The sequence below is a fragment of the Gymnodraco acuticeps genome, unplaced genomic scaffold (genome assembly GCF_902827175.1).
Source record: "Gymnodraco acuticeps unplaced genomic scaffold, fGymAcu1.1, whole genome shotgun sequence".
Classification (NCBI taxonomy): domain Eukaryota; kingdom Metazoa; phylum Chordata; class Actinopteri; order Perciformes; family Bathydraconidae; genus Gymnodraco; species Gymnodraco acuticeps.
The window spans coordinates 860801-876616 of record NW_022990685.1 but is presented as its reverse complement, the minus strand read 5'-3'; the positions used below and the strand labels follow the sequence as shown (position 1 = coordinate 876616).

General features: G+C 43.2%; 1 protein-coding gene across 5 annotated transcripts in view; it reads right to left on the bottom strand.

The window, feature by feature from the left end:
* Positions 1–15816, bottom strand: part of adamtsl2 (ADAMTS-like 2) — a 73306-nt gene that overhangs the window by 18883 nt on the left and 38607 nt on the right. For all 5 annotated transcript variants that reach the window (XM_034230258.1, XM_034230259.1, XM_034230261.1 and 2 more), the window contains 2 exons: positions 13425–13788; positions 5376–5479 (listed from right to left, as the gene is read on the bottom strand). In XM_034230258.1, the coding sequence (XP_034086149.1) occupies positions 5376–5479; positions 13425–13788 (468 nt within the window). The remainder of the gene's footprint in view (positions 1–5375; positions 5480–13424; positions 13789–15816) is intronic.

Sequence of the window (15816 nt, the reverse complement as noted above, 5' to 3'; positions counted from 1 at the left end):
GGCTGTTACACTGCCTTCGCTTTCAATTTTATAATACTTCCAAACTCCTGACATTTTCTCCGTCCCGACTCCTGAGTCACCAGCTGAACGTAGCCTCTCGTTAGCTTACTGCTACTATTAGACACTGCGCCCACTCTGTTGCCAGCTTTGAGAGAAATAAGCAACCAGGTTTATGAAAACAAGCCCAACAGAAGCAACACATACATGATGTTGTGTAATTTTAAACCAAAACTAAGGCCTCAGGATGACTTTAAGGCGTGAACATGGTCATTTTTGTTTTGTAACATTAAATAAAATAATAAATATTTTATAATAAAAATCCCGATCCCCGATTTTTTTCTCCCGATTCCGATCTTTTGAAAATCACGTGATCGGCTCCGATCCCCGATCACGTGATCGGATCGGAACATCTCTAGTCCTTTCCTAACAGAAATGACAAGAAAAATAAAACATGACATTATTGCACACAGAGTAAGTGTGTTATTTATGAAAGGTGAAAAGAGGGCTATTTTTTTATGAAAGAGGGCTATACAAATACAAAATTATTTTAATGTGTTTTTTAAATTCATCACTTTGTACTACAAAGATAATCAGATTATGAATGAACAGTCTGCAGTTAATCAACATTAAAATATGTTATTATTAAAATAATATTCAACTGTTATCAGAACTTAGTGCAAAGTTGTAGTATCATGCTGTTCGGTTGTCTCACTGCAAGAACCACTTTTACCACGTTTTTATAGACCATATGTAGAGACAAATGGTAGTGATTTTCACAAAGTAAAGTTTAGTCATGTTTAATGGATGCATATCAGTGTCATAGTACCAGCACCAGGAAAAGCGCTTTATAAATGTAATGTATTATTATTATTATAGTTGTTACTTTATCTATTTAAACCAAAACGTTTCTCGATTCTTTGTACAGTATGAAAGAGTCTTTGTACCTTTTACTCCATGCTGAAATTCACAGCTATTAGGAATCTAGGTCTGTCTCTCATGTTCAGCATCCTCTGGTCTGTCTGCATCACCTGGAAACTTTAAACAAACAGATAGTAAAGTAACATGTGTTGGTCACAGACTTTTTTACAGGGCTGTCCCGAATAAAAAATGTCGGGCTCCAGATATTCGGTAGTAATGAGCAGCGAATATTCGGTGCGCGGGGGGGACCTTCATTTTTCAGAAGGTTCGGTTTGCGTTCACACAGGTAAAATTCAAACGGACTATACACTTTAAACACAAGTCATGTGCACGGAAATGCTGTTCAACAATTGGTCAGACATTAAGGGGGGGTAAAAAGGCAAATCCCGGCAATTTCTACCGTAGCCTCCGCCATGGAGCATCGGCAGGTTATTTTCATGCTGCTGTTAATCTGGACAGCATATCAACAGACTCTAGTGGACGGGGTGTATGATTATACAATCAGACATCGTGCGATAAAAAACATTACCCATATGAGAGACGTTCTGCAGTAAGGAGGGGCGTTTCACCGACGACAGGTGGCTCTGACTTTTATGTATTGTTGACGGAGCATTTTTACTTTACACGACACTGTTCAACTCTTCATTCTGCTTCACTCTTTCGCTAAAGATTTTTGAAGACATCCGCGTTCTTGTGACGCATAAATACTACGCTTCCTGTGTTTTGGTACGGACTGCGAGATGAACCGCTCCAGAGTTCACTTGCAAGCGGTCAGAGACCACCTCTTTTAAGCGGGCCAGAGTCCGGTTGTTTAGTAGTGATGGGAATTCCGGCTCCTTTTAGTGAGCCGGATCATTTGGCTCTTTCGGGTCCCAAACGGCCCTTCATTCGACGACATATACCTTTTATGATTCAATCCAATTTAGCCCTGTTTTGACTAATGATTTATATGTACACATATATCACTTAAATTATTCAATACATCCTTTGTACTGAAGTATTCATTGCATTTACAGACCCTTGTAACTCTCTGATACCACCCAATGAATGCACTGACTTGCTTGTAGAACCACGCTAAACAAAGCAGATAGCAACACCTAAACTTAAGCATAGACATTTAAAAAAAGGACGGCTACTGTATCAACATTTTAAAATTGTACTTAAAGAAAAAGCCCTAACAAAACAGCAGGGCTCTATTTCAGTATTAACTAAAGAAAAAAAGACAGCAGCAGCTAAAGATAATCATAAATACATATATTGCAATGCTCAAAACAGCAGCATCCAACCGTCTCTAATCATAAACAAAACATAATAAAAATAAATGTATTGCAATGTGCAAAACAGCAGCATCCAACAATCTTTAATCCTTGGATATTACATGTCACGCGGGTACTACCCGATGGGTGACCCACAAAAAAAAGTGATTTGCGGGTGGTATTTTTTCAAACATTAGTTTTCGGGTTCGGTTCTGGGTAAAACAAAGAAGATGCGCGTCGGGTCGCGGGTGTTGCATAATAAATATATTAAAATAATAATAATTCAATTTTATATTTAAATCCTCAGACCTCTCCCCCACGGGACCGCACATAATCCTAACCTCTGCACCGCAAACTGCTGCTGAGTGCGACACATTCTAAATGGCTGAGGCGAAGCTCTCTAGCGGAGGATACAGCATTGTCTCTTCCTCAAGAGCGAAATCCCAACGTCTGGGAGGCTTTTGGTAACATCCTAGATGGAGAAAATAACTAACAACCCATACTTGTAGAGCCAACCTGTACACAACTGCGTGTGTTAATAATTGCATGTTTTCACTGCTCATAAATTATGCGGGTTCGGGGCGGGAGCGGGTCTTGAAAATCAGACCTGTGCAGGACTCTGCACTGCAAGCATGCACGGAACACCCGTAGCGCGGAGATCATCATATCATTCTGTCTTGTATTACTTACCAAAAAACGGCTTGTTCACGGGCGCGAGCCGGCTCCCGTCGTTCACTTAAAAGAGCCGGCTCTTCGAGCATCACTATTGTATAGTTCACTTCAGAGGTCTCGGACTGTGTTCACACCGAACCAAACAAACCGCACCAAGCGGGTAAACGCACCAGGGTTAGATTCAACCGGACTATACAAGGCTGGTGTGAATGCGACCTAAGTCTATAAAGTAAAAAAAAAAACGAATATCCGAATAACGAAATTGAAACCCGAATAGTAGGCCAACGACCGAATAAGATAAGATAAGATAAGATGAACCTTTATTAATCCCCGTCCCCGAGGGGAAATTCAGTTGTACAAAGCAGCAACAGGGTAAGCACATATATATATATTTGGATATTCGGGTACAGCCCTAGTAAACGTCATGTGATAATCTTTTTGATTATCCTTTTTAAAAAAGTGCTGGATATCACAGCCCTTACTGTATCTTATCAGTTGGATTGTGTATTATTGTATGGTTGGGGTTTCCTTTTTATTTTACTATTACTTTGGAATAGTTTTTCATGAGACAGTCAAATATATGTCCTATGCCACATTCACATGCATTTGTAACACACACGTAAGGGTAAAAGACAAACATCTTTAACAAATGTAATGCAATGAATATGCTTAATTGTCAAAGAAGCACACATAACGTCATATCTAATATTTAAACAAATGATTTCCTTGTCCCTAAAGCATTGACTACGCTATTTTTCGTCCATAAATGCAGGCATTAAGTTACATGTTCACGTTCTGCTGCCACAATAAGTCGGTTTCTCCAGTGTAATGATAATAAAATGCTTAGTAAGTATTGGTAATAATATTAATAAAAACAACAATGTTTGGGTTTGTTTGTTTATTATGATGGTAACGTTAACCAGTAAACTTCAATAATCAACTCCAGCTTAACAAACCATATTGCAATATCTATAGTGAGGTTAATCTCATGTACAGTACGCTGCTCTTCAACACTACTGTAGCTGTCTGCATCGTCATGCATAGCGAATTTAAATTAACAATAACAATGCATACAGTTAACTAGCAAACTGACTAATGTTCGAGGATGACCTTATTTTACCAACCTCACACAGAAGCCTTTTGTTCTACAGTATAATCCTTCTTAATGTTTTACACTTCTCTATTATGTTTTAACTGCTATGCTACGGATAGCATTGTTAGCACAGATGTAACTTCCACTCCCTCGTTAGCTGAATAAAAAGACCAGTAAGAAATAAAGTGCTTGAATTTCACTTACCGAAGAAACTGCATTCAGGGACGGTCTGTTTTAACCGCAGAGCCATAAGATAAGTCAGATATTTAAATGAAGAATACTCTACCAGGCACCAACACAACAAACACGTCCGAGTTCAAGTTGTGTTCCCCGGATCAGCCGAGCATCTGAGCCCCTGCAGCACCCTGGAGCTAACATAGCTAACGGAGCTAGCAGAGGGACAGAAAGCTAGAAGCAGCAGTCACCGCAGAGAGCTGTCACTCAATGTGACCACGCCCTAATTTATGCAAAAACGTTAAGACCTAATATAACTAAAAGGGATGCGTTATAAATAAAACTCACTCACCAATCCATTATCATGAAGGTGGAATCTAACTATATCCAGAATAAGTTGTATTGCATCCAGGGGTAGAAACATGTTTATTTCTACTGTAAATGTGGGCATTTTAACATGGGGGTCTATGGAAATTGCTCCTTTCTGCAGCCTGCTCCTACCAGCCACTAGATGAACTGCAGTTTGTGGCACTTCCTATGGGCTTCCCGGCTCTGCCCCAGAGTTTGCCGCTTGGTGTTATGTAGCTTTTTCTGTATGTAAACGGTCTGCAAAGTCACAAACCCTCAAAGTACACCCTCTATAGCGAGTACAACTCTAACACAGAAAAGACGTGTCTATGCTGCCCCAGAACGCTTCGTCATAGATTTGTCTTTTTCCATGTTTTTCTTCCGGGGGCTATTGACGTCACTAAATCTGGAGACAAATTGGCAAGTTGGCACGCCCATAGATATATAACAATAGGCACACCCTCTGCCAGCTAAGCATTTACTGTTGGAAGGTTCAGTTAAAATTGTATCCAGTCATGTCAAGAAAGTGCTGTGCCCTGAAATGTAAGGGGAAATGACACCAGTAAACCCACCTCACACTGTTCGCCCTGTGAGGCATGAAGAGCGCTTCATGCCTCACAGGGCGGACTCGTGAGCTCCGTAATGTCCCGCTAACATGTTATTTACACTTTATGCAGCATTCTCATCTGTTTGTCATTACTGGTGTCACTTCCTGGTTGCTAACCGACGCCATTGTAAAACAGAAAAACGGATGTTCAGCTGTAACGGGAAGGCTGGGAAAGCACCCTGTTAGTCAGGGGCGGAGCAGAAACTCTATACCTAAGTGATAGGGCAACTGGTTGTGCAGTCTGTTGGGTTCAAAGTTTGATAAGATGTCATGGATTTGCAACTTGTGTTTGTGTGTTCAAATGTACCTATAGAACAGGTCATGCTGCAGGGCTCCTGAGAGGAGAGCTTCCAGCGGTACATATCAGCTGCACTCAGCTTCAGGTTCTTCTGGAAGATCCTTTGATTCCCCCTGTCAAACACAGACACAAACGAACACACACATGTTTCTATATACATTTGTATTATTTTTGTTTTGGTAATAAGATAAATTGTAAGAGCACTTAATCCCCAATCCTTTTCAAAACAAGCGATTTTGAAACAAATCTATTTTCAGTGATATATTATTATTCATTTAAGGATACTCAGTCGTGCAGACCCTCAAACACACTCATACGCTGAGACTGACAGCTGATTCACAGCCTGCATCCTAGCAGACGGCCAGACGCACTTTGCTTTTTTCATCCCGTCACATAAAAGTCACATGCACATTCTTGTCATAACACCGGTCGATCCCTCTGCCTCCGCCAGACGTTTATTTGAAAATCACTTTGAGTTATTCCTCGCCGGCATCCCTCCATGTAAGCCAGACTGATTCCTGCACATTATTTTCTCCCCAGAGGTTACTACAGCCTGACAGCAAACTTTCCTCCCCTTTGCATCATATTTTTCACTTCTTCAATTTGTTTTCTAAGTGTAGCTATACTCTCCAACCTCACCCTCCTCCTCCCCTCTGTGCTCCTCTGCTCTGCTCGTTTCCTCTCCTCTCAGAGTCTCAGAGGACAGGGCGTGTCATCCCCTGTTTTATAGCTGCTGGCGAGCCTATGTGAGTTATGAATATGATTAATCGAAGACCTGTCTGTCTGTCTGTCCTTCTGTCCGTCTGCCCTACATCCTGTATATTTACCTGCCGCTCTTACATCCTTTGATTTATGTCTCTGTCCGTCCCTTTTACAGTCTGTTTATTTACCTGCCTACCCGTATATTAGCCTATCTGTCTGCCCTACTGTCTGTTTTGTTACTGCTCTTTCTACCCAGCTCCCTGACTGTCTAACCCTAACCATTGTATATCTATAAGCTTACCTGCTTAACTGTCTGTCTGTTTGTTTCCATCCCCTTACATCGGCGTTGCGGAACATTAGACTACCTGTTTCACTCCTTTACTACCTTTCCATCTGCTTGTCTCCCAGCTTTGTCTAGTGCACCAACCCAGTCTCACGGCATTTCGTGTTATAGTCACAAAATTAATCTATTGATTCGTGTTCACCAACACGATTTCCCCATTTTTTTCATGTCACACAGAATGATTTTAAAAGCAATGTAAATAATAACAAATTAGAAGGAAAAAAAGATTTAAAAAATACAGATTTCAGTATTCTGAGGCTCTGAGCCCCATTTATTTTCCTCGCAGACGGCAAAAAAAGTCAGACATTTTCCCCGCTGTTGAGTTGCTGCTATTAGACGCTTTCACACCGGAGTACTTTTCCCAGTAGGTGCATGACATTAAGGATTTTGGGCCCTCTTGTGGGCCATCTAAGCTAATTTACAGATGGCCCTGAGCCCAATAGAGATTGCCCTGAAAAATGCGCGTGGACGAAATGACTCACGAAGGGTTTGGGGGGCCTCCCCCTAGAACATTTAGATGTTTGCAGGTCTTAGATGCTGTCTGGTGCATTCTCTAGACTGAATTATAAGGTGAACCACCACAATATTATATTGTACAATTTCAATTTTATTCTTCATTTCACTTGTTTGTTTTGTGTTTGCTCGCTTGCATGCCCTGCATAGCTATAAGAAATACTTAAGTTGTTGGTCAAGACACTTTCCATCTGATGAAGGCAAATGCCTTCCCAGATGTAAAAAAGTAGAACACATTACATTCTGTTATAACCGCCAAAACAAACATTATACACTATTATGGCCCCTGTTAAAAATGTTTGTAATGTTATCTACTGTAAGTTGGTCGAACGAATGCCTCCTCATCCGGAAGCTGACCGAGCAGACCCGAGCAGCAGTCGAGAGGAGCCGAGCGCATCCGCGAAGCACACAAAATGGCGAGGTCAGAGTTCCCGTTAGCCGGCAAATCTAAATCTCTTCGGTCAAAATGTCCGGTCAAAATAATTTCCCTTTAGCGCAATACCGCTTCAGTTGCGCCACTTATGTGACAGACAAGAAGAGTATGTGACCAGTGGCGTTTTCTCCCGGAGGCCAAGGGAAGCCAGGCTTTCCCTGTTTTTTCGGATTGTAGTTATAATTTAAATAAATAAATAAAAACACTTTGTTTTGTTTCGATAATTCTCTTTTGCTGTGTGTTGCTGCCGGCCCGTCTCTCCCGCATTCTCATTGAGTATTTTACAAAGAGTGAAACAAACAGCGCCCCTGTAGATGTTATGGTGAAACAGTAGATTGCACTCACTGTTGCGAGAGGAGGCCAGCCGAATCTGGCTTCCCTTGGTGAAAAAAAATGGAGGGATTGACCAATCAGATGAGGCTCACGTGATGCCCCTGCCAACCTGTGATTGGTCAGGGCCATGCCAAGGGAAGCCAGAGGCGGCTGGCTTCCCTTGCCTCACAATCCAATCAAATCGCATCAACTTAGTGTTGCAGTGACGCGTCCTAAAATCCGGAAGTAAGCTGCTCTCGGTTTCCCTCGACAAAAAAGCAATGGGATTTCTCCATAGGATTTAGGAAAATAGCTCGAAATAAGGTCAGTGGAAAACGAACCTGTTAGATAAATGCAAGTTTTGTTCAGTCGGATAATATCCACATGTCTACCCTACTTTTATAATTTTTGAATCATAAATCTAATCGATAGAAGATAGATAGCGTCACTGCATCACTCTCACCGCCGTTAGAAAGTAGCAAGCAACTGAAGCAAGTGCAATTATGGAGGGTGGAGATTTGGAGTATTTCATCAAAAATAATTGTACTAAACTTCCGCTACAGCAGCAACAACAAATACAATCTGATGACAGGCCAATGCCCAAACTGGAGCTGTGTACAGCAAGGAAAAAAGGAGTGAATCGGACGTAAAACGTGAAAGGTCTCCTGATTTAGTTTGTGAATGAATGCTTATTAGAGTTTCGGCTGGAGAGTGCGTGCGGACCTGTCGGTTAGATAACAGGCGTGTGTAAGTCCTGCATCTGATACAAATGTGTGTAAAATGATACCGGGTGCTGTAATCACTCATCTGGTTACGTTATTACATTGACCACCACACCCCCGACCCAAAAGAAAGGACGTATTATTGGCTTCCCCTATTTTTTTCCCCACGCCACGCTACTGTATGTGACGGACAAGAATAGTCAATTCTAATGTCTAACACTTAATGTGGAGAAAGAGATGTCCTGTGTGGGTTGATTGTGCGTTGATCTGTTGGTAATGCCTCGGGTAGGGTTGCCAACCGTCCCGTATTAGCCGGGATGTCCCGTATTTGAGCCAAAAGGGGCGTGTCCCGTACGAGACTTTGTTTGTCCCGGACTCCCGTGCAAAGGGAAAAATAAAAAATATGTTTCTGTTTGCGCACAATGCAGTGTGTCTGGCTGCGTGCCTGTGTGTTTGTGTGCTCTATGCGGGAAGAGCGCAAGGACCGCTCAGTTGACAGGGCAGGCACAATGCTCGCACGTGTGTGTGTGAGATTTTCTCCGCTGGGCCGCATCATTGTTTGTGTGGCATGTCAGCCTGTTCGAGAGGGGTCTGCCTGCAGACCTCCACTCTCAGGACAGTTCCGGTGCAGACCTCCACTCTCAGGACACCTCCACTGGCAGCCTGCACCGGAACTGTCCTGAGATTGGAGGTCTGCAGGCAGGCTCCCATGGCCTGTTCAGTCGTGTGGGGAAATGAGCGCTGCCGGTGGAGGAGGTGATAATGAAAGAGGAGAAGAGAGAGAGGATGTGGTTCTGGGCCCTGGCCCTTCTAAAAAGAAAATAATTGTGTCTTACAACAAACAGTGGGAAGAACAACACAGTTGGGTAAAGCCCGTTAGTGGAGATCTGTCTCGGGTCTTCTGCACCTTGTGTCGAAGGGAGTTTTCAATAGGTCACGGTGGAGAAAACGACCTGAAACAGCATGCTGGCACAGAAATGCACAAGCGAGCAACACAAAATAAAGGTGCATCAAATATAACTAAATTCTTCGGCAGTTCAACTGCAGAACAAGACAAAGCTGCTGCATGTGATGTTATACCTCACATGCAGCAACTTTGACATTTTGAGGGTTTTGGGGGATTTGACCCCCAAAAACATTTTCGAACTCTAGGGGCTGGCTCCCCCAAAATAATTAAATAACATAACCCTAACCCTAAACCTTAATAAAGTAATAAAAAAAAGTAACTAAATCCGCCAGAAAATCTTCACGCGCACGGGCGCGGGGGACACATGCATGTGTCCCGTTTCTCCATTTCTGGAAGTTGGCAACCCTAGCCTCGGGGTTCCGGTGGGCATGTAAACAAATGCTGCGATATACTTTGTGGCCTCACCCAGTTGCATAGCGACACTTATTGTTTAGGTGTCTTTTAATAAGCAGGTAGTCATATCATTAACTAGAACTAGCTGGATCTGATCGATATGGACATAAACGCGAGTCTAATCTGACGGGAGAGAGAGATCAGCTGCTGCTGACGAGTCGACACGCAGCTCTGCATAATCACATGCAGCGGTGAGCGGACAAAACACACACTTCAGGTTAGAATATCACACGTAGCTATTTTAATTACCTCTCAAACTACCTAAACTAGTTATAGATATGTTTAGTTTTACTGTTGGGTCACTCATTACTGGATCCGCGAGCTGCATGATACTGGAATAATTCTTTCACACACAGTGACGTCACGAGCTACCCACAATGCAACGCGCGCCATATATCTATATAGAAATACGCCATTTTCCTGGAGGTGCCAATATCCTGGAGGTGCTAATATAAACAGCTAGGTAATGTAGCCAGGCAGAGCGCACTAGGTTTTTTTTCTGAATTAACGACCGAAGAAATCGCTGCATGTTTTCGGATTACATCTCTGGACTTGAGGGGTGTGCTCTAGGTCGTTACCAGCATAAACTAGAGCTGTGTGGGTTGTCCGATTGCCCTTACAGACTGCCTGCAGATGTATGGAAAAACGACTCTTGAAAGTGGCCTTCGGTCGATTTTGGCAGCATCTACGTCTATCTTCTGGAAACACCAGGTGAATACCCCACTTGTCACAATAATTATTATCATGCCAATGCATATATGTGGTATTTTAGAGTTGACTATATTGATTAAGGCAATAGACTATGATATTCTGCTTGCACCTCGCGTGAAATGGTGGATACCGGAAGTACGGTGTCGCCCTCGGCCCAAAACCCATATGTGTGTGTGAAAGAATAGATTGCCCGATCGGACAACCAGCAGGTGAGGCTTCATTGCCCGAGCTAAATACTAGATGGCCCCGGGCCATCGGGCAGTCCTTAATGTCGAGCCCTGCCAGTATAGTTCCGATAGTTCTTGAAATGTTGCGTTCACTCCAAAAAAATCCGGAACTAGAACTTAGTTAATGAGAACTTTTTCACCCCCTTTTTAGTCCCTGCTAGAGAGCAGGTACTTTCATGGGAGAAAAAGGTTCCCATTTCTGATTGGCTGCGCGAATTGCAAACCACGCCCCGTAAAACTCGGAAAAGTTTGCTGCAGCTTCTACTGAAGCCAGTCCCCAACTCCGGGGGCAGCTGTCTTGGTGAGTGACCGGCGTTAGCTACAGTTAATGTTAGCTAACGTCGGTCATATCACAACATCGTAAAGTTAGCTAACATATATCAGGCTATAACTAAAGTAGTATTGATAATATAGTAACGTTACTGGCAGGACTGTTTATACTGATTCATAACAGAAACTAATGCGCAAGTATCAGCCGTATCTCGCGTTACCTAATGCAACTCCACACTATGTCTTACGGTGCTGTACCGAAGGGGAGAGAGAGAGGACTGAAGGGAGGATGTAATACGGTTTCCTGATAAACGTTTTGTTTGATAGGTGCTTGTGTGGGAAATGCCAGCCTCAGCCTCAGCTGTGGAGAGTATGTGCTGCAGGGGAGGTGGATGCTGCTGCTGCTAGCGGAGCTGATAAAGAAGCTGGGTGTATTGATAGAACCGCACTAGCTATCAGCCTCACACGGTCCTGGCTTCGATATCCCATCCTGAACTCCATCAGATCACTTGCCTCATAATCCTCCTGTCTAAAATGAGCGCCACAAACGACCGCGTTTTTCGTCCCGTCTCTTCGCCTGCACAAAACGCACCCAGGAACGAAAGCTGGCTCCGGTCCTTTTCCTTTTAGGGAAACTGTGGACTCGATGTCATGACAGGCTGGGGTTTGTGCAACCTGCACAAACACAATAGCTCACCATGATTAAAAATGGTGAAATGCAATGTAAAATTACCGAAAAAATACCACTGAATCACAACCACTCAAACCAACTACAAACTACTACCGTGAATTGGGCAGAGAAGGAGTCCGAGAAAGTTGCTCCCCTGTGTGACGTAATATGACGCGTTTGACGTTAAAAAAAATTGTTTTTAGTAGCAGAGCTCAAAACGGCTACTTTCCCTCTGAATTCCTGCCCTTATGTCTTGTAAAACATATCAAATCCCGCATTAACTTTTTTAATTGTAATTTTCAGACAAGGTTAAGCATACATTTAGTAAAAACAACAACCTGCAAGTTGCTCTTTAATGTACTTTATGAAAACATGGCTGCACCAAGACCTATCTATTAACAACGTTTCCATCAATGACCAATGCTTCCAACGTTTCCTTTGCTTTCTTCCGGACTGTTTGGGTCGACAAGGATTCCACTTAGAGCTTCACCATGTCTTCCATATGGTCTGAGTCTTCAGAGGGGTCTGTTCTGTGGGGGATGTCAGGCCTTGTTCCTTTGTCCCAGCTGCTAAAAGTTCTCTTATGGCACGTTTTACTTTTGTTTATATCAACCCACTGTCTTCAGTCTGCGTAAAAATGACATGACATTTACACATTGGAAATGCGTGCAATAGGTACGCAGAAGTCAGATTTTGCGTGCATATTATGGGTGTAACGGTACACGTACCCGTACCAAAATTATTCGGTACGGGCCCTTCGGTTCGGTACACGTGTGTTCCGAAGTGTACCGAACGAATATAACGTTAAACGTAAACAATTGAGAACGTGAAAAACTTCTTGGAAGTAATCTCAGGTGCTGCGTCGCAGCATTCAGAGTAATTTGCTCACATTGTATTCAACGCGTCATAGAGCGAGTAAGTCATTTCATTGGACGAGAGGCATACTATGAGAGCTGGTCACAGGGATGCGTTCAAATGTAGTCAGTAATTTGAGGAACTGTCGAGATGGTGAACGCAGATAAAGTTGAGCTCGAAAATCCTCCAGCATCATTGAAGTCTCCGGTTTGGGAACATTTTGGTTTCGTAGTTACGTACAAGGATGACGGACAAAGACAGGTGGACCGAACCAATGCTGTTTGTCGGCATTGTTCAACTAAAATTGGTTACGCGGCTGGCAATACATCAAACTTGCACACTCATTTGAAAAGGCATCACCCGAACGTGAATATCACCGGTACCAAAAGACTGAAGTGCAAACCCAACTTCCACTAGCATTTAAGCCTCCACCACTCGCAAAAAGTTCAGACCAAGCCAAAGCTATTACAAACGCCAAATATCCTTATGTTGCCATGTTAGCAAAGCGCTACCTGGCTGTATCTGCTACTACCTCGTATGCGTCGACGCGTCGCATATATTGCGACGATTCTCTCTAACCAATCAGCAGTCGAGAGTGACGTCACAGCCTGGTTGTTCCTGGCCCTAGAACCCCGATTTTATGGGGCCAGAAAAACTGTGAATTAGGACCCGCTAGCCAGTACTAGGCCAAGTGGAAACGCAACCAAAAGCGGGCCGCTGACGTCACAGCCCTCTTAAACGGGGCTCCGCGCTGTAGTGGAAACGCGCCATTACATTCACATTTCAAACACAACGTTAGCCATGCTACAGGTAGCAATTTGAGGTTAAGTATCTTGCCCAAGGACATATCGACATGTTGACTGCAGGGACAAACTACTAACCTCACAGCTGCCCCACAATATCTACTTGATGCTCCTTTACCTGTGTTCTGTTGGATTACCTCGTTCTGTTGGAGCGGCTGGAGGTCCTCCCATTACTCTGCACTGTTTTGTTCTGGAAGGAACTGTCTACGCTCTCATTGCGTTTGCGACCCAGAGTAAACTCCAGTGTCTCGTTGACACCAAACGGGCCATCATGCTCCAGGCTTATCAGGTCCTCCTCCGCTGGTCCCACCTCTGACGAGAACAAACTGTCTCCCTCCGTCAGCAGCTGATTGGTTGAGATGTTGATGAGTAGCTCATCGGGGCCAATCCGGCCGTCCAGCAGCACCCTCCAGATGAGGTTTGGGGAGTCTGTCCCCATGTCCAAGGGCCCACCAGCAGGTGCAGGTTTGGCAGTGCCACCTGTGTGATTGCTGTTTCCTTCTGATGATACAAATAGGGAGAATTCAGCTATGTTTTAAGAACAAATCAAGTTGTGTGTATTGTTGCAATTGAGTAATTAGTTTACAAATTTGGCTCGGATTGAAATACTTTTCTTGAAGATATTTTAAAGTGAATCAAAGGGACCGTAACCAAAGACCTTTCTCATTTCTAATTTCCTCCTCCTCGACTACTCTCCTCGACTCCCATCCTCGCGTGTTAGTCCCGCCCACAGGAGATGCGAGCGGAGGAGTCGAGGAGGGGAAGCGAGGAGAGAGGAGTAGAAGTAGCAGGCGTTTAGAGAAAGGAGAAATCCTCTCCTCTGAGCAGTCATTTTAAAGAGACGTCCATTAATGATGACAGGAGGCACAGCAGCACAGTGGCCGTTTCTCAATGTCGAGTATACCTTGTCACTACCCGATCTGCAGCTCTGCCCGATCTGCAGTGCGCATGTGCGAGATGGTCCGCCATATTGGACAACTCCGGACGGCAACCCAAGTAGGACAATATTGACACAGTGGCTTTTGGCAAATCTCAAAAGGAAAACTCGAGAGAGATGAGTTGTTGTTATTACAAGTGACTTCACTATTACTTAACAACTCTTTTTATTGGGTTCTTTTATTTGGGGTTAAGTACATTGTCAGAATAAGTGAGGAATGAATTTAACTTCTGTTAGACAGCTATATGCCATACATTTTTGCACACATTCACAGTAAATATGTATTCAGTATATGATAGCTGTCTAACAGAAGTTAAATTCATTCCTCACTTATTCTGACAATGTACTTAACCCCAAATAAAAGAACCCAATAAAAAGAGTTGTTAAATAATAGTGAAGTCACGTTGTAATAACAATAACTCATCTCTCTCGAGTTTTCCTTTTGAGCTTTGCCAAAAGCCACTGTGTCAATGTTGTCCTACTTGGGTTGCCGTCCGGAGTTGTCCAATATGGCGGACCATCTCGCACATGCGCACTTGCAGATCGGGCAGAGCTGCAGATCGGGTAGTGACATACCTGGGGCCCATTCCAATAGTCCATTTAGCTTAGGAACCTTCCTAACCAAGTGAAATGACCCGGAAGTCCCTCAGTGGCAGCCATGATAAGTGCCGTTCCAATTCTCCAAATGAAAGGAAAGGAGGTTTCAAACTTCCTTTATAACCTCCTTTAGCTTAGGAACCACTGGACCTCCGTAACCGAAAGGAGAGGAGAAAATGCTGCCCCACAATGCATTGCAGCCGCAGCATTTGCCGTCACTCAACAGTCGGCCGTTCACGGACACAAACGATAATGGGATAAATGATATCATGAAAGTTACGGTGCTTATTAAGCATTTTAAAACGTATGTGGTAAGTTGCCAAAGTGCTTTGTTTTGAACGTTCATCAGTATTATAATCAAAAAGAGAAATATGAACGTTAGTTTTTACTGAAATGATCAAATAAAGTCAACATCTCACAGTCTTTACTGAGCTGTGTGGGGGTTGTTCAACTTTTAAAAGATGTTTGAATGGTGATATACACAGTGATAGATGTTAAGGACTAACGTTTATAATAAATACATTTGTATTGATTTTAAGATATGTTCATAGTTCATACAATCATACGTATTGGGATCATTTGTATTAATGTGGACCGGAGGGAGAGGGTGACGAGCATAAGTTTCACTTTCCTTTTTTATTTCAATTCCAACTTTGGTCATGAAGAATATGTTTCTCTCTTGTCCACGTTCATAAAGCATAAAACAACAGCATCAGAGCACGGTGCAGAGTCTCTAGATGAGTTTACAGTAGTCCCTTGTTCTTATTAAACATCCATGTTGTAGTCCGCTGTATAGAAAACTGTAGTTTCCATGGTTTCCCCACAGCAGCAGACGCACATTCATGACGTCCGCTGGCGCATCATAAACACGTCGGATAGTGAAAGTGCATTCGGATTCTCTAAGCACCGCAGTCTCTTCTCCTAAATCCTTTTGATTTCTCCTATCCACTATCCCATAACCCCGTGACGTTTCACTCAGAGGTCAAGGAATAGGA